General features: G+C 48.6%; 1 protein-coding gene across 1 annotated transcript; it reads right to left on the reverse strand.

Moving 5' to 3' along the window:
* Positions 1-9,734: 9,734 nt before the first annotated feature.
* On the reverse strand, positions 9,735-10,682 carry LOC127051618 (olfactory receptor 52R1-like). Its single transcript, XM_050954213.1, has one exon. It carries the CDS (start codon positions 10,680-10,682, stop codon positions 9,735-9,737), a length of 948 nt encoding a protein of 315 aa, XP_050810170.1.
* Between the last annotated feature and the right edge of the window lie 13,861 nt (positions 10,683-24,543).

The raw sequence follows: 24,543 nt of genomic DNA on the forward strand, positions 1-24,543 counted from the left end.
TTAACTGGCTGCTGTCACGTGCGTTAGTGAGGGCTGAACATGCTAGGAGAGGGTGAATCACCCCGCTGATGCAGTGTGAGTGCAGGGGGCTGGTCGGGGGCTGATTTGGCTCCATGCATCAGCCTCATGGATGTCCAGAGTGGAGAGCTCTCAGGCCACATGCCCCTTTCATAGGTACCCAAGCTCTGCATGGGGGCCGTGCTCTAGACGGATGGCACCGTTCCCAGGGTAAAGCAGGGCAAGCATCTGTTCTGGGTCCAGTTCTGTTCAATATATTCACCAATGATGTAAATAATGACATACAAAGTACACTTATAAAGTTTGCGGATGATACCAAGTTAGGAGGGGTTGCAAGTGCTTCGGAGGATAGGAATAAAATTCAAAATGAGCTGGACAAACTGGAGAAATGGTCTGAAATAAATAGGATGAAAATTGGACAAATGTCAAATACTCCACTTAGGAAGGAATAATCAATTGCACATATGCAAAGTGGGCAATGACTGCCTAGGAAGGAGCACTGCAGAAAGGGGTCGGGGGTCATAGTGGATCGCAAACTAAATACGAGTCAACAGTGTAACATTATTACAAAAAAAAGAGAACATCATTCTGGGCTGTATTAGCAGGATTGTTATAAGCAAGACACGATAAGTCATTCTTCCACTCTACTCAGCACTGATTAGGCCTCACCTGGAGTATTGTGTCCAGTTATGGGCACCACATTTCAGGAAAGATGTGGACAAATTGGAGATAGTCCAGAGAACAGCAACAAAAATGATTAAAGATCTAGAAAACATGACCTATGAGGGAAGATTGAAAAAATTGGGTTTGTTTAGTCTGGAGAAGAGAAGACTGAGGGAGGAGATGGTAATAGTCTTCAAGTATGTAAAAGGTGTTTATAAAGAGGAGGGTGATAAATGGTTCACTGAGGATGGGACAAGAAGCAAGGGGCTTACATTGCAGCAAGGGCATTTTAGGTTGGACATGAGGAAAAACTTCCCAAATGTCAGAGTGCACAGGCACTGGAATAAATTGCCTAGGGAGGTTGTGGAATCGCTCTCACTAGAATTTTTAAAGAAGAGGTTAGACAAACATCTCTTAGGAATGGTCTGTTTAGTCCTGCCTCAGTCCCTGGGGCTGGACTAGATGACTTAAAGAGGTCTCCTGTGGTCCTAAATATGGCTCTATAATATAAATCAATAATTGATGCTGTCAACATTTCTTTTCCCAGTTTGAACTTTAGGGTACAAAAAGTGGGGGCCCGCATGAACAATTCTAAGCTTAATTACTAGCTTAGGTCTGGTACGCTGCCACCAGGCAGAATTTAGTGTCTGGCACACTTTCTGTTCCCCCAAAACCTTCCCTGGAGAACCCAGATCCAAACCCCTTGGGTCTTAAAACAAGGAGAAATGAGAAATTAACCATCCCCCCATTTTTCCTCCCAGACTTTCCCCTCCCTGGGTTGCCTTGAGAGGCTTCACACAGATCCAAACTCCTTGGATCTTGAAAGAAGGAAGAATTAACCACCTCCCCTCCTTTCCCCCACCAATCCCTGGTGAGTCCAGATCCAATCTTAAAACAAGGAAAAATCAATCAGGTTCTTAAAAAGAAAGCTTTTAATTAAAGAAAGAAAAGGTAAAAATTATCTCTGTAAAATCAGGATGGAAAATGCTTTACAGGGTACTTAGATTCATATAGACCAGAGGGACTCCCGCCCCCACCCCAGCCTTAGATTCATATTTACAGCAAACAGAGGTAAATATCCTTCCAGCAAAAGAAACATTTACAAGTTGAGAAAACAAACATAAGAATAATCCTCCTTGCCTGCTATTACTTACAATTTTGAAACATGAAAGACTGATTCAGAAAGATTTGGAGAGCCTGGATGTACGTCTGGCAGGGCCGGCTCTAGCCATTTCACTGCCCCAAGCATGGTGGCATGCCGAGGGGGGCACTCTGCCACTTGCCTGTCCTGCAGCTCCGGTGGACCTCCCGCAGGAGTCCCTGCGGAGGGTCCATTGGTCCCATGGCTCCGGTGGAGCATCCGCAGGCATGCCTGCAGGAGGTCCACCAGATCCGCGGGACCAACGGACCCTCCTCAGGCACACCTGGGGGAGGTCCACCGGAGCCTCCTGCCACCCTCCTGGCAACCGGCAGAGCACCCCCCACGGCATGCAGCCCCAAGCACTTGCTTGGTGCACTGGGGCCTGGAACCAGCCCTGACATCTGGTGCCTCTTAGTCCCAAGAGCGAACAATGAACAAAACAAAAAGCACAAAGACTTCCCTCCTCCAAGATTTGAAAGTATCTTGTCCCCCTGTTGGTCCTCTGGTCAGGTGTTAGCCAGGTTCACTGAGCTTCTTAACTCTTCACAGGTAAAAGAGACATTAACCCTTAACCATCTGTTTATGACAGATGCCCAGTCAAATTAGCTAATAATTACCTACCCCAGTAGTAACGAGTTCCCTAGCTTATAGTCTCTGCCCCTCTGCCCACCCTGAGCCAGGAGATAGACTTTGCAGCCTGTAGAGAAGGGTGGCAACTCCATGCCCAGGTGAGCTCGAAGGCCCAGGAGATTCTAACCCCACAGCAGTGTGTGCATGTCCCTGTTCCCAGGTGTAGCTCCGTTAGTGCTCCTTGGGGTTCAGTGCAGGGGATATGCAATGGGACCTTTAGGCCGTGACTCTGTTTGCGAGTGTGCCCTGACTTTTGTGGAGGATGTTCCATGCAGAGGGTGGCGTGGGGCCGTGGCTGAGACCCAGGCATGGCAGTGTGCCTGGTACCAGGGTGGAAGTGCCCACAGTCACTCTGCTCTCACTGTTCTGAGGGAAAACAGAGGACTTAACTCTCCACAGCTGTGGAGCCAGCACCTTTCACAAGCACTAAACTCATCTGATATCCCTGAAGTTTGCAAGGGCTGTGCACACCCCTGAAGCTGTGGAGCGGGGCGGGGGGCAAGGGACAGGGATGTGTGGTGGTGCTGATCCTTAGAGCCTGCTTCTCTATCCCAGGGGAATAGGAGCACAGTGGAGCTTTTGGTAGAACACAGGATGAGTATGCTCAGGGGTGTCATTCTTTGTTGATGCTGCTCATGTGATGAATTGCAGAGCCATGTGGTTACCTGCCCAGCCCTACGCATGCCAATCCATTTCTGCCAGGGCTCTCTCTAGACCCCAAACCTCTGAGCAGCGTCAAACAACCACCACCCTCTAAAACATGATCTGCCAGAGGAAGGGTTCCTTCTTTCCACCAAATGTAGAACTTCCTCTCCACATTATACTGGCCCAAGGCACAGAACAGGTAACATTCAGACCTGGGCCAGTTTCAGTTTTAAGTTTTGACATCTCATGGCCCATGGGGGTAAAAGCTGGCACACTTAGGATTAGAGGGTGGCGGGGGGAGGTCTGCAAGGCCTTCCCTAGGATTTATGGGACCCTATGCAGTATTATTAAACTGGTGTCCCTACACCTGATGGCAGCCTGGGCTGGCATGTATATTTTAGATGGGGGGAGGTTAAAGATTTATTTAAAAAAACTATGTCTGAAGATCCAAGCATTTAAGGCTAAAGAGAAATCCTCAGATCATGCATCTAAAAATCTCTGCAAAGATTTTTTAGTGATGTCATTTTATAATCTTCAGCAACACACTAATGAAATATTTTTAAAGCAGATTTTAAACGAAGGTCCTGTAGACTAACATGTTCTTAGTAAATATCACAATAATGCTGTCATAAACAGATAAGTAAGAGTTAAAAGAACTGAAGTGCTTCATATCTCTTTGCCTGGAAAGGGTTAACAAGAACAGTGAGCCTGGCTGTCACCTGACCAGAGGAGCAGTCAGGGGACAGGATACTTTCAAATCTTGAAGGAGGGAAGTTTTTGTGCTCTGCTGTTAGTGTTTGGTTGTTGTTCACTCTGGGGGCTCAGAGGGATCAGACCTGCAACCAGGTTTTTCTCCAATCTCTCCAATACAGGCTCTTATAAGGTCAGACTAGTGAGTACTAGGTAGATCAAGCGAGTTAGGCTTATGGTTGTTTTCTTTATTTGCAAATGTGTATTTGGCTGGAAGAAGTTCAAATGTGTATTTGGCTGAAAGGAGTTCAAATTGGTATTTTGCTGAAAAGATTTTAATTTGTATTTGTATACTCAGGCTGGGAGGGTATTCCCAGTGTCTATAGCTAAAAAACCCTGTACCTATTCCATCTTAAATTTACAAGATCATTTTTACTGTTTTTCTCTCTTCAATAAAAAGTTTCTTGTTTAAGAACCTGATTGTTTTTTTATTCTGGTGTGACCCCAGGGGACAGGGTCTGGATTCACCAGGGAATTGGTGGGGAGAAAGGAGGGAAGGGGGAGAGAAAGGCTAATTTCTCTCTGTGTCAGGATTACTTTCTCTCTCAGGAAGAGTCTGGGAGGAGAAGAGAGAAGGAGGGGGGAAGGTGGATTTTCCTCTCTGTTTTGAGATTCAAGGAGTTTGAATCACAGTGACCTTCCAGGGGAACCCAGGGAGGGGAAGCCTGGGAGAGGCAACAGTGAGGGAAAGGGTTTACTTTCCTTGTGTTAAGATCCAGAGGGTCTGGGTCTCGGGGGTCCCCGGGCAAGGCTTTTGGGGGACCAGAGTGTACCAGGCACTGGAATTCCTGGTTGGTGGCAGTGTTACGGGTACTAAGCTGGTAATTGAGCTTAGAGGAATTCACGCTGGTACCCCATCTTTTGGACGCTAAGGTTCAGAGTGGGGATTATACCATGACACATGGCATTGTTAATTTAAAATAAATAGTAATTTCTTTTTTCTAATAATTGTTTCAGCAGTAATGTTTGTGGTGATATATAGCTGTGAAAGAGCAGAGTGCTTTGTCTGAGGAAATCCTGATAGCCAGGGTTACTAAGAATAACAGTTTTATTTTCAGAGGGGTAGCCGTGTTAGTCTGGATCTGTAAAAGCAGCAAAGAGTCCTGTGGCACCTTATAGACTAACAGATGTATTGGAGCATGAGCTTTCATGGGTGAATACCCACTTTTCAAAAGTGAGTATCAGAGGTATTGTTGTATGACCAATTGTTATGTGTACCTGTGATTTTAAACAAAAATGTGGTTTAATGAACATACATCTACATTGACCATGATAAAATTCTTTATGATGGTTACCATGTAATACTGTTTATTGTTGTTGTTGTTGTTTTTCTGCATAGGCCGTTTGTCCCATTACAAATCTCCATTTAGTTGGTTGTACTGGGCATGATGCTTGTGTCGCATTAACTGCTGGAGAATCTTGTTGGTACCTTTTCAGCAGACCACTTAGTGGAGTTATTACTTCAAACACCTTGCACCTAGAGATCCACTGATGCCTTTTTTGAGAGCAACAAGTAATCTGTGGTACTTTCCGTGTTTGGGTATTGCAGTGCTACACGATTAGCAGAAGTACTTGCATTTGTTCCTTGTAAATATTTTCTAGGTGGCCTATGGATTGGACAGTAGCCAATTGATCAAAAACCAGCCTTATCTGGATCGAACACAATGATAATAGTAATAATATATTGAACAAAATGTATAAGGATTATGACATGTCGCAGGGTCTTTTTTAAACACACCATGATTCAGATGTGAGGTCACAAACCCTAGGTTTCTGATTGCCCCAAATGACATTTTTTTTTATATTCCATTTGGCATTCAACTTTTTCTTCTCCATACCTTTGAATATACTGTGGACAATACCAATTTATAATTTGCTGGTTTTGAATCAATTTTGGTACCCTTTTCATTCTAAACATTGAAAGCAACTAAGTTTTCCTCCAAGATAATGAATTTTGTCCTGATCATTATTGTAGTTTACCAATTGATTAATCTTCTCTTGGTTTTTATTAAATAATCTAGTGATTTTATGCATATTATACACAGTCAATTTTTTCATAGTTGATAATCCATAAATCCCTTTCAATATTGGATCAACTACGTGATTAACTTCTTCCTGAAGTACAGACTTAATGTGCTTTTTGTTTTTTCAACATTCTCCTTATTTCAAATTGACCTTTTTGTACCACATAACCTTTTAATACGGTTTATGATTTCCATTTGGTTTGGTGTTTGTGTTTTCTTCTAGGAGCATGCACATTATTGTGTTCTTTTCGATCCAAATTAGCTATATCTTGCACTCATTGTTGATAAGCAGTAACCTTATCCACACGGGGTACTGAGGAAAAAAACAAATGCCACCTTGGTGTCTCTGCAGGAATTGAACTTGCTTATTTGCCAATAAGATAGATTTAACAACAGGGATATGCATGAAATATACCTGATTGATTAACACCCCTGGCACTGGTGTGGCAGTCAGACCACTAATAGGCCCTTCCTGTAATTTTGGATATTTTACTGAATTTTGAGGTTCACAGTCCCTTTTAACTCTTATTGCCTGTACTTTGACCTTGAAGTATTTGTCAAAAACTCCAGTTCCATCCAAATTTTAATTTTGATACAGGTCTTATACTCTCTCTCATCCTCCTGTTTTAAGTCATGAATAGCCATTGTTCCACCTTTTACTGAGCTTCGACATCTGGTTCTATTTTCCCATAATCCATATGGAATTCCACCACTGGCTGGAAAAGAATGAGTTTCTCCTGAGATATATGTTTTACATTCTCCCCCGCTAGACTTCTTCAGTAAGGGAAAGATTTTGTTTTTTCCAATCTACATAAGACTTTTGGTCATTTCTCAATGTTACATATAATCCTAGTCTATACGAACCCAGCATATGATTTTGTATCTTACATTTATTTCAACTCAGAGAGTGCTGAAGTACTGCAATGGGTTACCTAGGGAGAGGGTGGTATGTCCATCCTTCGAAGTTTTTAAGGCCCAGCTTGACAAAGCCTTGGCTGGGATGATTTAGTTGGTGTTGGTCCTGCTTTGAGCACGGGGTTGGACTGGATACCTCCTGAGGTCTCTTCCAACCCTAATATTCTATGATTCTATGATTATTACAATTGTGTCATTAGTCCATGCAGTTAACAGTGTTCTGTCCAAAATTTTAGATACGAATTGTCCTTCGTCTGGTTGACTATCCTATCTTCAGTAAAGGAACGATCCTTTTTCCAATCTGCATAAGGCTTTTGTTTATTTTCTTCTATATCATAGGCAAGAACTATGTGTTTCCCTACTTTTCCTTTGACTTGTTGATAAAACCTATGATGAGGCATTCGGCGACTTACTCTCTCCGGGCAACAGTATGTTTCTGTGGGAAATTTTTCCACAATATACTTTTTTGTTTACCTTTTAATGTTATATGTAACCCTAGTCTATACAAATCTGACATAAGATTCTGTACCTTACACATTGTTACAGTTGTATCATTAGTCCATGCGGTAAAAAGTGTCCTGTCTCAAATTTTAGCTATGAATTGTTCTTGGTCTGGTGGGTAATTCCATTTAAAGAAAATCTCAGTTGATAGGCCTGGTGTTTTAAATGACTCTTGGCCTGGTTTTATTCTTTCTTGTACCCAAGTCACTGTTATCTGTGAATTTTTAGCCTTAATAGGCAAATCTGAGTTTAGTCCCACCATAACATTTTGCTCCACTGCAACCATTTGTGTCTCTGGTGGAGAACCTGTCTGTGATTCAGCTCGTCTGCAGCATTCAAGCAGACATATAGGGTTACTGTGGGTGCGAGTGGCATTTTTATTGTGTTTGTCACTGAGCTATTTTGTGTTGGCTTTCTTGCACCATCTTTGGTTCTGGTGCCTGTGGAGAGATATTTCCCTTCCAATACTGCTTTAGCTGATTCGCATTGTGATATTTATCTACTTTTTTGGTAGTTGGTACAATTTTCATTTAATACACAGAGGCACTTAATCTGTCCACAATAGTCTATAGCCCAGTTTATGGGTTACGTAAGTTGTGTTGTTCAGATCCACCATAGAATAAAAGCATAACCTGGTTTCCAACCTCACAAGCTTTTTTTTTTTAAATTTTGTCAAAATAGGCTCTTGCCTTTCATTTGAATTTTTCCAATTTGCAAACTACCTGATTCAGATGTTTCTATAATGCTTGCAGACAGGTTCCAAGCTTTACTCCCTTTAGCTGTGTGCCACTGGCATGATATATAAGATGCTCTGGCACATGCATAGTTTGTTCAGTTATAACCTCACCGGGTGTATGATTTGTGGAGGCAGCTGGAGATTCCCTGGATGCCATTATAATGAGAAGAATCAGGGTGTCTCAATTGTGTCCATTAGCATGTACCAGCTTTTGCAGTGTATGTTTGATGGTATGATTTTTTTCGCTCTACCATCCCTGATTATTGAGATCTGTATGGGATATCGAATTTTTGTTGCACTCTTAATAAATGTAGGCCTTTTTGGAAAACTTGTTCGGTAAACTGTGTTCCACTGTCTGACTCCACCCTAGCAGGGAGTTCTCAGTGAGAAAATACTTGGTCAGTCAGAGCCTCTGCTGTGGCTACAGCGTATTTGCTTTTAAAGGAAATGCTTCCGCCTATTAAGAGAATGTTAATGACAACCAGAAAGTATTGGTTTCCATGGAACTTCATATATCTGGGATCTTAAAGGAGCATTCTATTCTGTTGGAGTAGGATTATTCTGTGAACAAACTGAACAATTTTTACTGTACGGCTGTACATTTGCCTTCATGCATGGCCACCAACCTATTAAGTTGAGGCACTGCATATTTTTCTTCGACCACTTGACGGCCTTCTGATGGTACGTCATGTACCAAATAGATCATTTCCTTTAGTTTGCATGTTTGTTTGTCCAAATTCAAGCAATTTCTTTTTTCAAGAGTTTATAGAGTGGAAGTGCAATGTGAGCAAAGTTAGGGATGAAGTTTCGATGGTATCCTGCTAAACCTAAGAACGAATGTAAAGCAGTTATGTTAGTGGGCATGGGTAGTTCCCGAACTGAATCCATCTTTTGGTGTGCAGGTGATCGACCTCCTTGAGAAAATGTGATACCCAGAGAGGAAACTGCTTGGACCATTAATTCTGTGTCCTTGATGATTTTAAAAAGTTCAGCTGACACTCTAGGTGTTTCTCTTGAGTTTCTGTTGCTAAGCAAATGTCATCTACATATTGAAATAGAACAGAGGGTTCTGAAAACCTTGACAAAATTCATTTCATTTACTCATGGAAAATGGATGAATTATTATGTAGCTCTTGGGGCCAGACTTGAAATGGAAACTGACCCCCTTCTACTGTGAAAGCTGGGCAACGTTGGCTTTTCTTAGACACATGGTAGAAAACCATTTTCCTTCGGGATTCAGAGATTTAATCAGGTCAGGCATTTTGCATACAACAGCTGTACAAGCTGGAGCTACTTGATTCAACTTTTGATAGTCAATGGTAAGATGACACGACCCATTTGTTTTTTGTACTGGGCAGATTCGAGAGTTGCCTATTGAGATACACTTGGGAATGATTGTCTGTTGAAGCAATGATTGAATGGTTTTAGCAATTTGAGGTGAGGTCTAAAAAACTGGAAAAAATTGCCATTCCTAGGAAAATATGAAATGGCTCTTTTTCATGTGACAGGGCTGGGGCCACAGCTGGAGCATTTACCAACGATTAGAAAGGTGTCAACTCTATGAATAGTTTATAGACCAATTCCCTAATTTTCCACACCAACACAGCATAGTAAGGTCAGAAAAGGATTTAACGTCTCTCTGACTCTCCAGCACCACATCACCAGCCAGCTCTGCTTGGAGGTCTGAGAGCCAGAGCACTAGGAGAAAATTTTAGGTCCCTTTACAAGTAAAGAGCTGGAGCAGCCTGTCCCAGATCTGTTTGGTCCTCACCCCGTAGATGATGGGATTTAGCACAGGGGGCATCAAGAGGTAAATGTTGGCAATAAGGACGTGGAAATGCAGGGGCACATTCTGAACAAATCGGTATATGAGGGAGAAGAAGAGACTTGGGATGTAAAAGGCTAAGATGGAACAAAGGTGGGAGAAGCAGGTCCCAAAAGTCTTGATCCGGGCATCCTTTGTGGGGAGGCTGAAGATGGCCCTGAGGATCTGGGTGTAAGACAGGGCAATGAAGATCGCATCCAGACCCATCACACAGAATACCACAAAGAGGACATAGTAGCTACTGATGCGGGTGTCAGCGCAGGCCAGCTTCACCACGGCTATGTGTGCGCAGTACGGCTGGGGGATGATGTTGGTTCTGCAATAAGGCCACTGCCTTACCAGGAAGGGATATGGCAGTACAACAATGCTGCTGCGCAGCATCATGGCCAGACCAATCTTAGCCACAATGGACTTTGTTAGGAGGGTGGAATGTCTCAGGGGATCACAGATGGCCATGTAGCGATCCAAAGCCTTGGCCACGAAGATCCCAGACTCCATCCCTGAGAAGCAGTGAATGAAATACAGCTGGGTGAGGCAAGACCTGAAATCTATCTCTCTGGAATTGAACCAGAAGATGCTCAGCATTTTGGGTACAATGGACGTAGATTCAACCAAGTCGGTGATGGCCAGCATGCAGAGGAAATAGTACATGGGCCCATGGAGACTCGGCTCTGTCTTCACAGTGAACAGGATGGTGAAGTTCCCCAAGATGGCTGTGACATACATGGTGCAGAAGAGGATGGAGATCCAGACGTAGGCAGCCTCCAGGCCAGGAATGCCCAGCAGGATGAAGGTGGAGGGGTTGGTGAAGTGGGTTGTGTTGGAATCTGACATGCAGTAGGGGAGAAGGTGACCAGTTCTAAAGCAGAACGATCTCTCCTGCATGTACTGTACGTTCCCCAAACTTTCTGTATGTTCCCAGGCTCTCAGGTGATGGTCGCCGTACAAATGCCTGGAAGGAGAGACAATGTTAATGTGAGACACTACTTCCTATGCTACGGGAGTCTCTTCCTATGGGTGAAGCAGATTGGTCACTCTTCACATACTGAAAAATGACATTGTCATTATTCAGAGAAATGAATTAGGAGCAAGAGACCCTACTAATGCCAATTCCAAATTTTAAGGGGCCCCTTGCATCACTAACTCCTACATGTCATAGTCTGAGAAACCTTAATAGGCACCAGCAGGAAACATGTTTCTGCATACTGTTTATCCATATTGTTCCTGTCAAGACTGAATCCCCACTCTGTCGCTCAGCCATTATTGGATTAAAATGTTTAGCTGAAAGGGATTCACAAATGGGGACACTTTTAGGAAAGGGGGAGTCTATACAGGAAGGATGTTCTCCACCTGAACTGAAATGGAAACAGATTGCTGGGACTTAAAACTAAAAAGGTCATAGAGAAGTTTTTAAAATAAGAGTTCGGGGAAAGCCGACAGGTGCAGAGGAACGTGGTTCAGACAAAGACATCCCTAAGGGTCTGATCTATTAATGGAGATTCTCTAAGCCTTACTGAGGACGAGAAGATGGAAAATGATAAAATACAGGCAGGATTTCATGAGAAACAGTCAAATGAAAAAGTATCCCATTTAATTACATCCTGTAATGATAGACAGTTAAAAGGACTCAAGATTTTAAAATGCTTATACACCAATGCTAAAATTCTAAATAACAAAATGGGCAAACTAGAGTGCCTCATATCACATGAGGATATTGATATAAGAGGCATCACAGCAACTTGTTGGAATGAGGATAATCAATGGGACACCGTGATACAAGGGTACTAATATATTGGAAGGACAGAAGAGGTCGTGCTGGCGGGGAAGTAGTGCTATATGTGAAAGAAAGTGTACAATCAAATGAAGCACAAATCTTAACTGAATCAAATTGTACCACAGAATCTCTATAGATAGAAATGTCATGTCTTATAATAAGAATACAGCGGTAGGGGTATACTAGACAGCCTGAGCAGGATTGTGACCGAGACTATGAAATACTCAGGGCAATTAAATAGGCTATTAAAATAAAAAAACTAATTGATAATGGGGGATTTCAACTATCCTCACATTGACACGGTACATGTCGCCTGAGGACAGGATGCTTCTGGGAGCAGCTATTCTGGGAACCCACATGAGGAGAGGCAATTCTTGATGTAATAATAAGTTGAGCACATTTCAATTTTAGAAAGGAGAACTACACAAAAATGAGTAGGTTAGTTAAACAGAAATGAAAGGTTAGAGTGCCAAAAGTGAAATCCCTGCAAGCTGCTTGGAAACTTTTTAAAGACACCATAATAACTTGAATGTATAACGGGAGAATAACATGAGGGAAATAGGAGTCCAGGGAATCTGGCTGTATTTTAAAGAATCCTTATTGAGGCTGCAGGAACAAACCATCCCGATGTGTAGAAAGAATAGTAAATATGGTGGGCAGCCAGCTTGGCTTAATAGTGAAATCCTTGCTGATTTTAAACACAAAGAAGAGATAAAAAGAAGTGGAAGCTTGGACAAATGACCAGTGAAGAATAGAAAAATATTTCTCAGGTATGCAGGAGTGAAATCAGGAAGGCCAAATCACACTTGGAGTTGCAGCTAGCAAGATATGTTAAGAGTAACCAGTAGAGTTTCTTCAGGTATGTTAGGAACAAGAAGAAGTTCAGAAAAAATGTGGGCCCCTTACCTAATGGGGTAGGCAACCTAGTGACAAAGGATGTAGAAAAAGCTAATCTACTCAATGATTTTTTTGCCCCTGTCTTCACGAACAAGGTCATCTCCCAGACTACTGCACTGGGCAGCACAGCATGGGGAGGAGGTGACCAGCTCTCTGTGGAGAAAGAAGTGATTCTGGACTATTTGGAAAAGCTGGAAGACAACAAGTCTATGGTGAGTAGCTGGTTGACTTGTCTGCAGAGCCATTGGCTATTATCTTTGAAAGCTCATAATGATTGGAGGAGGTCCTGGATGGCTGGAAAAAGGCTCCAGGGAACTACAGGCCAGTCAGCCTCCCCTCAGTCCCTTGAAAAATCGTGGAGTAGGTCCTCAAGGAATCAGTTCTGAAGCACTTGGAGAGAGGGAGGTGATCAGGAACAATCAACATGAATTGACCAAGGGCAAGTCATGCCTGACCAACATGATTGCCTTCTATAATGAGATAGCTGGCTCTGTGGATATGGGGAAAGCAGTAGACATGATATATCTTGACTTTAGGAAAGCTTTTGATATAATCTCCAACAGTATTCTTGCCAGCAAGATAAAAAAGTATGGATTAATAGATTAATAGACACTAAGGTGGATAGAAATCTGCTTAGATTGTTGGGCTCAGTGGGCGGTGATCAGCGGCTCTATGTCTAGCTGGCAACTGGTATGAAGCGGTTCAACACCTTTATCAGTGGTCTGGATGATAGGATTAATTGCACCCTCTGAAAGTTTGCAGATGAAACTAAGATGGGGGAGAGGTAGATACACTGGAGGGTAGGGATAGGGTCCAGAGTGACCTAGACAAATTGGAGGATTGGGCTAAAAGAAATCTGATGAGGTTCAACAAAGACAAGTGCAGAGTCCTGCACTTAGGAAGGAAGAATCCCATGCACTGCTACAAGCTGGCTAAGCAGCAGTTCCGCAGAAAAGAACCCGGGGATTACAGTGGTTGAGAATCTGGATAGGAGTCAGCAGCGTGCTCTAGTTTCCAAGAAGGCTTACAACTTATTGGGCTGTATTAATAGAAGCATTGCCAGCAGATTGAAGGAAGTGATTATTACCCTCTATTCAGTACTGGTAAGACCACAACTGGAGTATTACATCCAGTTTTGGTCCCGCCTCTGCAGAAAGGATGTGGACAAATTGGAGAGAGTCCAGTGGAGGGTAACGGAAATGATTAGGGGGCTGGTGCTCAAGACTTACGATGAGAAGCTGAGAGAACTGGGGTTAATAATGTCATTATGGAGAAACTATAAGCTTCTGTACCAGATGCTTGGAACATAGCTAATGTGATGCCAATTTTTTAAAAAGGGCTCTAGAGGTGTCCCCAGCAGTTACAGTCTGGTAAGCTTGACTTCAGTGCCGGGCAAAGTGGTTGAAACTATAATAAAGAACAATATTGTCAGACATGTAGATATACTGAATTTGTTTGGGAAGAGTGAGCATGTGTTTTGTAAAGGGAAATCGCGCCTCACCAATCTATTAGAATTCTTTGATCGGGTTAATAAGCACGTGGATAAGGGAGATCTGGTGGATATAGGGTACTTAGATTTTCATAAAGCCTTTGACAAGTTCCTTCACCAAAGGCTCTTAAACTGCCACAGAATAAGGGAGAGGTGCTCTCATGGATTGGTAGCTGGCTAAAAGATAGGAAACAAAGGATAGTATAAATGTTGTAAATGGTCGGTTTTCACAATGGAGATAGGTAAATAGTGGTGTCCCCCAGATGTCTGTTCTGGGACCAGTCCTATTCAACATATTCATAAATGATCTGGAAAAAGGGGTAAACAGTGACGTGGCAAAATTTGCAGATGATACAAAATTTCTGAAGATTCTTAAGACCCAGGCCAAATGCGAAGAAGAATTAAAGGATCTCTCTAAACTGCATGACTGGGCAACCAAATGGCAGAAGAAATTAAATATTGATAATTGCAGAGTAATGCACATTGGAAAGCATAATCTCTACTACACATATAAAATAATGGGGGCTAAATTACCTTTTATCATTCAAGAAAGAGATCTTGGAGTCATTTTGGACAGTTTTCTGAAAAAATCCACTCAGTGTCCAGCTGCAGTCAAAAAAGCAAAGAGAATGTTGAGAATAATTAAGAAAGGGATAGATAATAAGACAGAAAATATCATATTGTCTGTATATAAATCCATGGTACGCCCACATCTTGTATATTGTGAGAGGATATGGTCACCCCCTCTCATAAAAAGATATACTGGAATTGGAAAAGGTTCACAAAACCGGCAACAAAAATTATTACGAAGCATTTCTGTGTGATGAGAGATGAATAACACTGGGACTTTTCAGCTTGGAAAAGAGACAACTAAGGGAGGATATGCCTGAGGTGTGTAAACTCATGATTGGTGTAGAGAAAGTAGATAGTTTACTCCTTCTCATAACACAAGAACTAGGGGTGACCAAATGAAATTTATAGGCAGCAGGTTTAAAACAAATAAAGTATTTTTTTACACAATGCACAAACCTGTGGACACTTTGCCAGAGGATGTTTTGAAGGCCAAGAAATAAAAGGGTTCAAAAAAGAACTAGATAAATTCATGGAGGGTAGGTCCAACAATGGCTATTAGCCAGGATCGGCAAGGAAGATGTCCCTAACCTCTGTTTGCCAGAGGCTAGGAATAAACGACAGGAGATGGATCACTTGATGATTGCCTGTTCTGTTCATTCCTTCTGGAGCATCTGGCACTGGCCACTGTTAGAAGAGAGGATACTAGGCTAGATTGGCCCTTGGTCTGACCCATTAAGACCATTCTTGTGTTCTTATTTTCTTAGGATTGGCCATTCTACATAGTGATGGTGGCACTACTTTTAGTTAGGACAGTCTGACACGTTCAATTTGAAGACCTTATTTTCAATTGCTTATAAGTTTACCAAACTGTCACTGTTTGGACTGAAAATTCCCATACCGGGTTTCTGCTTCTGGCGGGATTGTTTTTTGAAAGTTTCAGGCATAACACTTTAGCTAACTTAATTAATAAAGCTAGGAGAAAACTTGTCTTGCCCATGTAGAAAAAATTTAATAATTATTCCAGTGAGGAACACTATCACCTCTATGTTTTCCAGCAAATTAAATAAAGGTAACAGTTCCAATCCCCCTCACTCGTTAACAGTCAAGCCCTGAAATCCAAGAATAGGAGGCGACACTCTCTGTGTATTAGCACACATCTAGCTCCTGAGGTCTTTTCTGAGTTGTAACTCCAAGGATGCTTTTGCCTTGGTGGGGCCTGAGCAAACTCTGGCCCATGGCCTCCGAATTTGGCCTTGTATTGGACATCTACTAACACCTTTCATGCTGAAGAATCCACTGCGTCACTGAAATACAGACACATTGGGGCTGGAAGTCATCAGCTTGGCATGGAGGCAGGGCTGGCTCTAGGTTTTTTGCCTCCCCAAGCAAAAAAATTTTTGGCTGCCCCCCACACCCCCGCTCACCAGTCCCCCCCTGCCACCCCAGCACTGATCTCTCTCCCCCCGCACCCACACCCCAGCCGCCCCAGCACTAGGCTCCTCACCCTCAAATGTGGGATCCGCTACCAGCACACGGCAGCTGAGCTCTGGCCCAGCCGCGGCTCCATCCCCATGCAGGTGGAGCTGCTGGGCGGCGTGGAGCAGGAGTACTTCCAAGTGGCAGTGCAGCTGTGGGGCGGCACGGAGAACACGGACCCCTCCCTGGGCTTTGTGGTGCTGCTGGTGGCCAAGGTGGATCAGTTCGTGTTCACTGCCCTCACTCTCGACATGCTGGTGGCCGGGCACCTGGAGAGCCCCCCGAACATGCTGATCTTCAGCCTCACCACGCCCTGGCCCAGCCTCGTCGGGTGGTAAGACGAGGATCTCTGGCTGCGGGGCTACCTGCTCAGCTCCAACGAGCCCAGCCTGCCCCTCACCTCCTCACACACTCCAGGATCCCCTCTCGCCGCCACAGCCTGGGCTTGGCTCCAGGGGACCCGCTTCCCTCCCTCCCTGGCTCCTCACACAGCCCGGGAGCCCGTCTCGCCACTACAGCCCAGGCCCTGGAGCCGAGCATGGGCTGCAGCGGTGGTGAGAGGGGCTCCCAGAGAGTGTGAGGAGCTGGGGAGGGAGGTAGAGCCGAGCCCGGGCTGTGGCTGCAAGAGGGGCTCCCGGAGTGTGTGAGGAGCCGGGGAGGGAGGGAATCGGGGCCCGAGATGTAGGAAGGGGGGAGGGGTCCTGCTGAAGTTGCAGCTTTGAGTATTCCCAGGACGGTGCAGCATTTCTCTGCTTGAGTGGGCTGTGCAGGGCGCTGCAGGGCTGGACAGGGGGCACGGATCCCGGCTCATGTGCTGACAAGGTGAGTGGCTTTTTGTCACTCCAAGCAAAAAAAGAAAAAAAAGGGGGGAGCCAGTTTGCTGCCCATTAGAAAGTGCTGCCCCAAGCACATGCTTGGAGGGCTGGTGCCTAAAGCCAGCCCTGCATGGAGAGGGCAGCAAAAAGGGACAATTTGGCCAGTTATACTAGAGTGAACTCACCACCTCTGTCCAGAGTCCTAGGGTATTTAATGGTTGCGCAGAGCGGAAAGGATCACAGGCCTAATCTCTATCCCAGAACACCCATGTTCTATTAGGTTTGTCAGGTAGGTGAGCTCCTCAGCAGGAGATGGTACCTGTGAATACTGAGAAGGAAGCGTCTTCCCTGGGAATCCCCCTCAGGTAGCCGGTTCCCACACCTCTCTCACTCCAGCATCTGCAGCAGCATCCCATACTGAGAGCTGACACAGAGATGTGCACTCTTTATATTATAGCTCTGTGCAATCCCCGTGCAGGTTCATCCAGCCTCTAGGGGAGAAGGGTCATCTAAATGGAAACAGACTGGATACAGAAGCACTGTAGCCAATATTTTCATTCCCTTTCTGTTCTTCTGTGTTCTTTATCCAGCTATAGGAGTAAACAATAATTAAGAGTCCTTCCCAAAGGGAGATGAGAACTCTTGGGCTCTCCACTGAGTCAAAGAGGAATTGGTTGCTCTGTGCACTTGTGTATATTTAAAAATTATAGTTGATTCAAAATACGTAGCAGAGGAAAATCACTATGAATGCATCCTCATCATACAGATAGGTCAACTGAGGCACAGGGAGATGTGAATTGGGAAAGGTCACACAGAGAATGACAGACAGAATGCACCAGTCCTGATTTCCCTGCCATAACCACGGTCTCTCCATCACTAACTGAGCACATGACAAGAGGGAAATGAACTCTTGGTCTAGCCAGACCTGTTTGTTTTGTGGATGTGATGGACTTTCCCAGGTGCAGCCTGGAATGGAGTTACCTCCAAACCCTCTGCTAAACCAGTCTAGGCCCCTTCTCGCACTGTGAGACTCTGACAAGGTGCAGTCATCTCAGATCTTCCATTTACACAGTCTTTCGCAGACAGGGACAGAACCATCTGTACTTACATAAGTGTTTTCACTAACCACTCATGATCCAACAATACAGAGGCTCCAGCCAGCTCACCCCAGATCTCCAGCCTGGGATCGCAGACTTATACTATCATGCCCTGATCAAAAGTCTGCCTCTCATAGAATCATAGAATTATAGAAGACTAGGGTTGCAAGAGACCTCAGGAGGTCATCTAATCCAACACCCTGCTCAAACCAAGACCAACCACAACTAAGTCATCTCAGCCAAGGTTTGTCAAGCTGGGCCTTAAAATCACTAAGGATGGAGATTCCACCACTTCCCTAGGTAACACATTCCACTGCTTCATCACTCTCCTAGTGAAATAGTGTTTCCTAATATCCAACCTAGATCTTCCCCACTGCAACTTGAGACCATTGTTCTCCCTCAATGTGGAGAGGACAATGCACCAGCCTTTGTTCCTGAGCAGATTTCCCTTTTACATTTCAAACAATGTGCTGTTAGGTTGAAAAATGTAAAACAGATTAGGTACAGAAAGATAGATTTTAAGTGATTATAAGTAATAGTGGACTGATCAAAGTTGATTACCTAAGAATTAAACAAAATCACAGCTTAAGTTCTGTACACTAGAGAGAGTTTAAATCAACAGTATCTCAGTTTTATAGTATAGATGTGGATGTAAAGTCTCTTGTTGTTGTTACCCAGGAGCAAACACATTTGAAATACTGGTACATAGTGTGACAGACCCAGGCCAGTGGGGTGCGGGAGTCTGGTCCAAATGGCATCCAGCAGGGGTGGGCGGGCAAAGCCCGCCCACTTCTAAAGGGCCTTCCCCCAGCCTAAGGGGAGGACCCACAGGTCTGGGACACCAAGTAATTACGGGGGACAACTAATGAAAAAACAGGATCGGGAGTGAGGTCATAGGGCTAAACTAAGGGAACCTGATGGGGACACCGAGCAGAGAACCCCGGACAACGCCCACTGCTCCTCGAAGGCGTCAAGGGAGCCAGTGGACGCCGCCCAGAGGAACTCTGCCCGGATGCGAGAGCAGACGGAGGAACAGAAATAGGCCCTACAGTCGCAGGAAATCCCGTCGGCCAACCTCCTCTCCCTGGTGTTGTAGATGGCCAGTTTGGCCAGGGCCAAGAGGAGGTTGAGAAGGAGATCCCGCGACTTCGTGGGGCCACGGATGGGGAGCGTGTAGATAAAAAGGTGAGGGGAAAAGTGCAACCAAAAACGCAGGAAAATATTCAGGAGGAGCCGGAACAGGGGCTGCAACCTGGCGCACTCCAAATAAACGTGCGCCAAGGTCTCCTTCTCACCACAGAAAGGGCAAGTGCTAGGGACAGACGTGAACCACGCCAAGTACACGCCCGTGCTCACGGCTCCGTGAAGGAGCCGCCAACTGATATCCCCGGCGGGCCTTGGGACCAAGGCAGAGTACAAGCTGGCCCATCGTGGCTCCTCACCCTTGAGAGGCGGCAGGAGGTCCCGCCATTTGGTATCAGGGCGGGACGCGAGGGTGAGGTAGTGAAGGGTATGGAGCACGAGCGAATACAGAAGTTTCCGTGCCGCTGTCTGGAACAAAACCGGCTGCAGATCATGCAGCCGGCTGGCAGTGAAAGGGTGAGGGGGCAGATTGGGTCCACGGGGCAGGGGCCCGATAAAAATGTCCACGGGGCCTGGGGTGGAGGGTGGGCGAGGCGTGCCCTCTCGCAGGACCCGGTCGAGGTAAGCCCGAGTAGCGGGCAGTAAATCAGCCTTCACCTCCTGAAGTACGCGCTGGGGAGTACGAGGTCTGGAGAGCCCCATGCGCTGAGCGAGCGTCAGGGGATCCAGCCAGTCTCCCCAGTCGTAGTCCAGGAGTTCTCCGACCCTGGTGACTCCCGCCGAGACCAGCCTCTGGCACACCGTGGGGGACTCCTCCACCTGCACAAGAAGCTGGGGATTGTGTAGCAGGGGCTCCGTGAGGAGGTCAACCCCCACGGTGGCCGCCACGGACCTGGTCGTTGAAAAGAGCTTCCAGGTCCGGAAGAGGTCTTGGTAGAAGACCGACAGCCCAGAGAGGTCTCGCGGAAGACCTCTCGGATGGAGGTAAAAGAGCTGCCGGTCGTATCGGAGCCCTCGGAAGCGGTGGAATAAGGCGTGCGCCAATACGCTCCACGCCGGACTACCCGCACCAAACAGGAGCCTCTGCAGGGCCTGGAGGCGGAAGACATGGACCTGAGCGCGTAAGCACTTCAGGCCCTGCCCCCGCTCCTCCAGGGCAAGTGGAGGATCCCTGCAGAGACCCAGTGCGTCCCTGGCCAAAAGAACTCCAGAATCGCTGTCCGAAGGTTGGCCAGGAAAAACGGGGCCGGGTGTTAAGCCGGTACCAGAGCATGGACAGGACCAGTTGATTAAGCACCAGTGCCCTCCCCCGAAGGGAGAGGCACCGGAGTAGTCCTGTCCGTTTTCGGAGCCACTCCGTCTCCCTGCCCTGCAAATCCTGCCAGTTCTCCGGCGGAGACGGATGCGTGGCAGAAAGGTAAACGCCGAGATAGAGCAGCGGACCTGCGCTCCACCGGATGGCCTGAAGCGTGGGTGGGAGGGAACTCGCCTGCCACCCGTCCCCGACCACCAGGCCAGAGCTCTTGACCCAGTTGACCCGGGCGGAGGAAGCCGCTGAGTACACAGCCTGGCAAGCCTCCACCCGCGCCAAGTCACCTGGGTCCTGGACCACGAGGAGCACATCGTCAGTGTACGCCGACAGGACCAGCCGCAGCCCCAGCTCCCAAAGCACCAACCCCATCAACCTCTTGCGGAGGAGACAGAGGAAGGGCTCGATCGCCAGAGCGTACAGCTGGCCCGAGAGGGGGCACCCCTGCCGCACTTCCCGCCCGAAGCTGACCGGCTCGGTCAGGGTCCAGTTGAGCCTGACCAGACACTCCGCAGAAGCGTACAGCACCTGCAGAAAACCCACAAACAGGGGTCCGAAGCCGAACGCTCGCAGAGTGCCCAGGAGATACCCGTGATCCATCCGGTCGAACGCCTTCTCCTGATCCAGGGACAGGAGGGCGAACGACAGACCATCCCTACACCTCAATTCCAGAAGGTCCTGGACCAGATACAAGTTATCAAAGATGGTGCGGCCCGGGACGGTGTAGCTCTGGTCTGGATGGACCACGTCCGCCAGCACGGACCCTAGCCGCATCGAGATGGCCTTCGCAACAATTTTGTAGTCCGTGCTGAGGAGCGAGACGGGACGCCAATTCCGTAAGTCGCAGAGGTCCCTCATCTTCGGCAATAAGGCCAGCACGGCTCGCCTGCACGAGAGAGGGAGGACCCCGCTCTGCAAAGCCTCGGCCCGCTCTGCAAAGCCTCGGTGACCAGGTCTGGGCCGAGAACGTCCCAGAACACGCGGCAGAACTCCACGGTCAGCCCGTCCATGCCTGGAGATTTATTGGTGGGCATGCGACGGAGGGCTTCCGAGAACTCGGCCAGAGTGAGAGGCAGCTCTAGCCGGTCCCGGTCGCCCATGCTGACCGTCGGGAGCCCATCCCAGAGCACTCTGCAAGCGTTAGGATCGGTCGGATCCGGGGAGAAAAGAGTGGCGTAGAAGGCCCTGGCCCTCTCGCACATCTCCGCCGGATCCGTGAGGGGGGTGCCGTCCTCTGCCAGGAGGCAGGTGATGTGCTTCTTGGCCCCCCTCCTTTTGTACAGGGCGTAGAAGAAGCAGGAGCCGCGATCCATCTCCCGAAGGAGGTGGATGTAGAATCGAACAATGTAGAATCGATGGTCTTCGAGGGCCCGGAGCTCCTCCCGCTTCCCCCGGCAAGCTCCGCAGAGGGATGGATCCTTGGGGTTGACGGCCAGACGCCTCTCCAGCTCCAAGACCTCCCGCTCCAACTGCCCTATCGCCGCATCCCTCCGTCGGCTGGCACCCCGAGTGTAGTCACGGCAGAAGAGCCGGGCGCGCATCTTCCTCAGAACCCACCACCGCCGCACCGAGGAAAAGGCATGCCTCTGCCCTCGCCAGGCCAGCCAGAACTCCCGGAAGGACGCCACGAAGCCCGCATCCTCCAGCAAACTATTATTAAAGTGCCAATAGGCCGGCCCCTGCCTCTCCGCGCAGAGAGAGGTCGTCACGGTGGCAAGGTGGTGATCCGAAAAGGGGGCCGGCCGAACGCTGGAGGATTGGGCCTGTGAAAGGTGGAAACGCGACAAGTAAATACGGTCCAGCCGGGAGTGGCGCGACCGATGGGCCTCCACCCGGATGAAGGTGAACGTTGAGACGTCGTCAGAGTGGTGGTCGCGCCAGACGTCCACCAGGGAGTGGCGGTCGACGATCTCCCGGAGGATGTCTGTGGCGGCCGGGCACTGCTCGGTCCCTGAGCGGTCCCGTTCCTCGAGGGTGGTGTTAAAATCCCTTCCCAGGACCAGGTACTCACGAGGATCCAGGGAGCCGAGGATGGTGGACGCCTGCTGATAAAAACGTAGCCTCTCCGGGCCCGATGTCGGGGCATAAACGTTGACGAGATTAACCATAAGCCCCTCCATGAGGACCCAGAGGTGCAGGAGGCGACCCGGCACAGCCTCGGTGACCCCCAGCACCTCGGGCAGTAGGTCGGGGGAGAACAGGGTCGCCACTCTAGCCGCGCAGACCGAGAAGTGGCTAAAGTAGGCCCCGTCCCCCCACTCCAGCCGCCAGATAGCTTCAGCGGCCGGATCCGTATGGGTCTCCTGCAGGAAAACCACAGAGTACCCCCCCTCCGGAGGAAGGAGAGCACCTGGCTCCTGCGGAGACCCATCCTACAGCCTTGAGTGTTTAAGGTGGCAAGGACGATCGGTGCCATGAGGAGGACTGGGGGGGATCCTTGCCGGCAGACACGCCCACGGCCTCCGGCAGGCCGCGCAGCAATCCGTGACCAACCCCGAAGGTGAGTAAGGAGTCAAGGAAGATACGGACCCGCCGGTAGGCCACCGCGGCCTGCTTCCCAGTCCTCTTACCATCCCCCATGAGGGCCCTCGCGGCCCGGAGGACCTGATGGAAATCCCCCCACCGCTGGAGCGCAAGATGGACTTTGTTCCGGGAGCCACGGACGTCCTCAAGGAACTCCCGCAGCTCCTCCCTCAGCGCATGGGGGGGTGGGGTCACTGATCGATGACTGGCCCCCAGTGGGGCCCCCGTCACAGCCCTGTGGCCCACCAAGGCGGGTAGGCAGGGGGCAGATCCCCAACGATGCAGCAGATGGGCCAACGCCACATGACCCGCCCCGCTCTCGGATTCAAGAAGGGGCGGTGGAAGGAGAACAGCAGCCCCTGGGGGGTCGGGACAGGAAAGAACTAGTGAACCCGCTCCCTGGGAGGTATTGCCAGGGGCAGCACTGACATCCCAGGAGGTGGGGGGGACAGGGAGAGAATCTGGGAAGGAGGAAGAGGCAAGATCCGGAGCCTCCATAGTTGAGACGCCGGAAGGTTGCTCCTCCTGGCCAGGCTCAAAGATCTGGGAAGTGGGCAGGGGACCCCTAACGATGCCGGGCTCAGCCACTGTGGCACGTGCGGCAGCCTCGGCATCCAGAGAGAGATGGTGGTCAGTGGGGTCCCCGCTGAGGAAGGAGGGCGGGTCCTCCACACCCAAGAGGGACACCCCCTGGGAAGCGGGGCTCGGCAGCGGGGCACTGGCCGTCGCCCCAAGGGGCTCGGCAGCTGCCAACAGAGTGCCACCCACAGCCGAGTCGAGGGAAGATTCCAGGGGACCCTCAGAGGTGGGAGCAGAAACAGCAGGTAGGGGAAGGGAACCCAGGGGCAGGGGGGATGTAGTGAGGTCGCCCAGATAGAGGACCACCAGCAGAGGGTCGTCCTCCCCCTGCGTGACCGGGGTCAAACCCAGGGCCTCGATTTCTGCGTAGATGGGAGGGAGATCACCGTCCACCACCCCAGGGCCCTCCCCGCCAGCACCCGAGGCGATACCCACCACGGCGCTCTCAGAGGCGTCAAGTGGGAAGGAGGTGAGACAGCCTCCCTTGGGGGCATCCACGGGAAGGGACCCTGGAGGAGGGGCAGCGTTACCTTCTGGTGCTGCCACAGCATCCCCAGCAGGCTCCACACAACGGGAGTCATCAAGGGGCAAGGCAGAAGACTCGTCATCGGTGCCCCCCTTCCTGCTCTTCCGGGGGGCCTCCGAATCCAAAGGATGTAAGGAAACTCGAGCCTTCCGCTTGCCCCGCTTCCCCTGCACTAAGGACCAGCCCTCCATGGCATCATCCGGGGGCTGGCTAACAGGGGTCGGCTCGGGGGGCAAGGGCAATGGCTCAGGGACTCGAGGAGGCAGTGGTGGGACAGCAGAAACCGGGGAGGATTCCCCCTGGGACGAGCCCTCTCCCACGGCCGGCGGTAGCCCCGCCACACCCTCCTCCACAGAGGTGGATCGAGAAGGAGGAGGAGGGGCAGCTTCTGGTGCCGGGCAGCCAGGGGCACCAGCGATGACAGGGCCCGCACCTTGCTCAGAGGTCCCGGACGCTCCTCCGTGCTGGGCCAAGGGACAGTCCTTCCGGACGTGCCCCATCGCCCGGCAGAGGTAGCACCGGGCCTCCCCCGTTGAGTAATGCACCCGGTAGTG

The sequence above is a fragment of the Gopherus flavomarginatus genome, chromosome 1, assembly GCF_025201925.1.
Source record: "Gopherus flavomarginatus isolate rGopFla2 chromosome 1, rGopFla2.mat.asm, whole genome shotgun sequence".
Classification (NCBI taxonomy): Eukaryota; Metazoa; Chordata; order Testudines; family Testudinidae; genus Gopherus; species Gopherus flavomarginatus.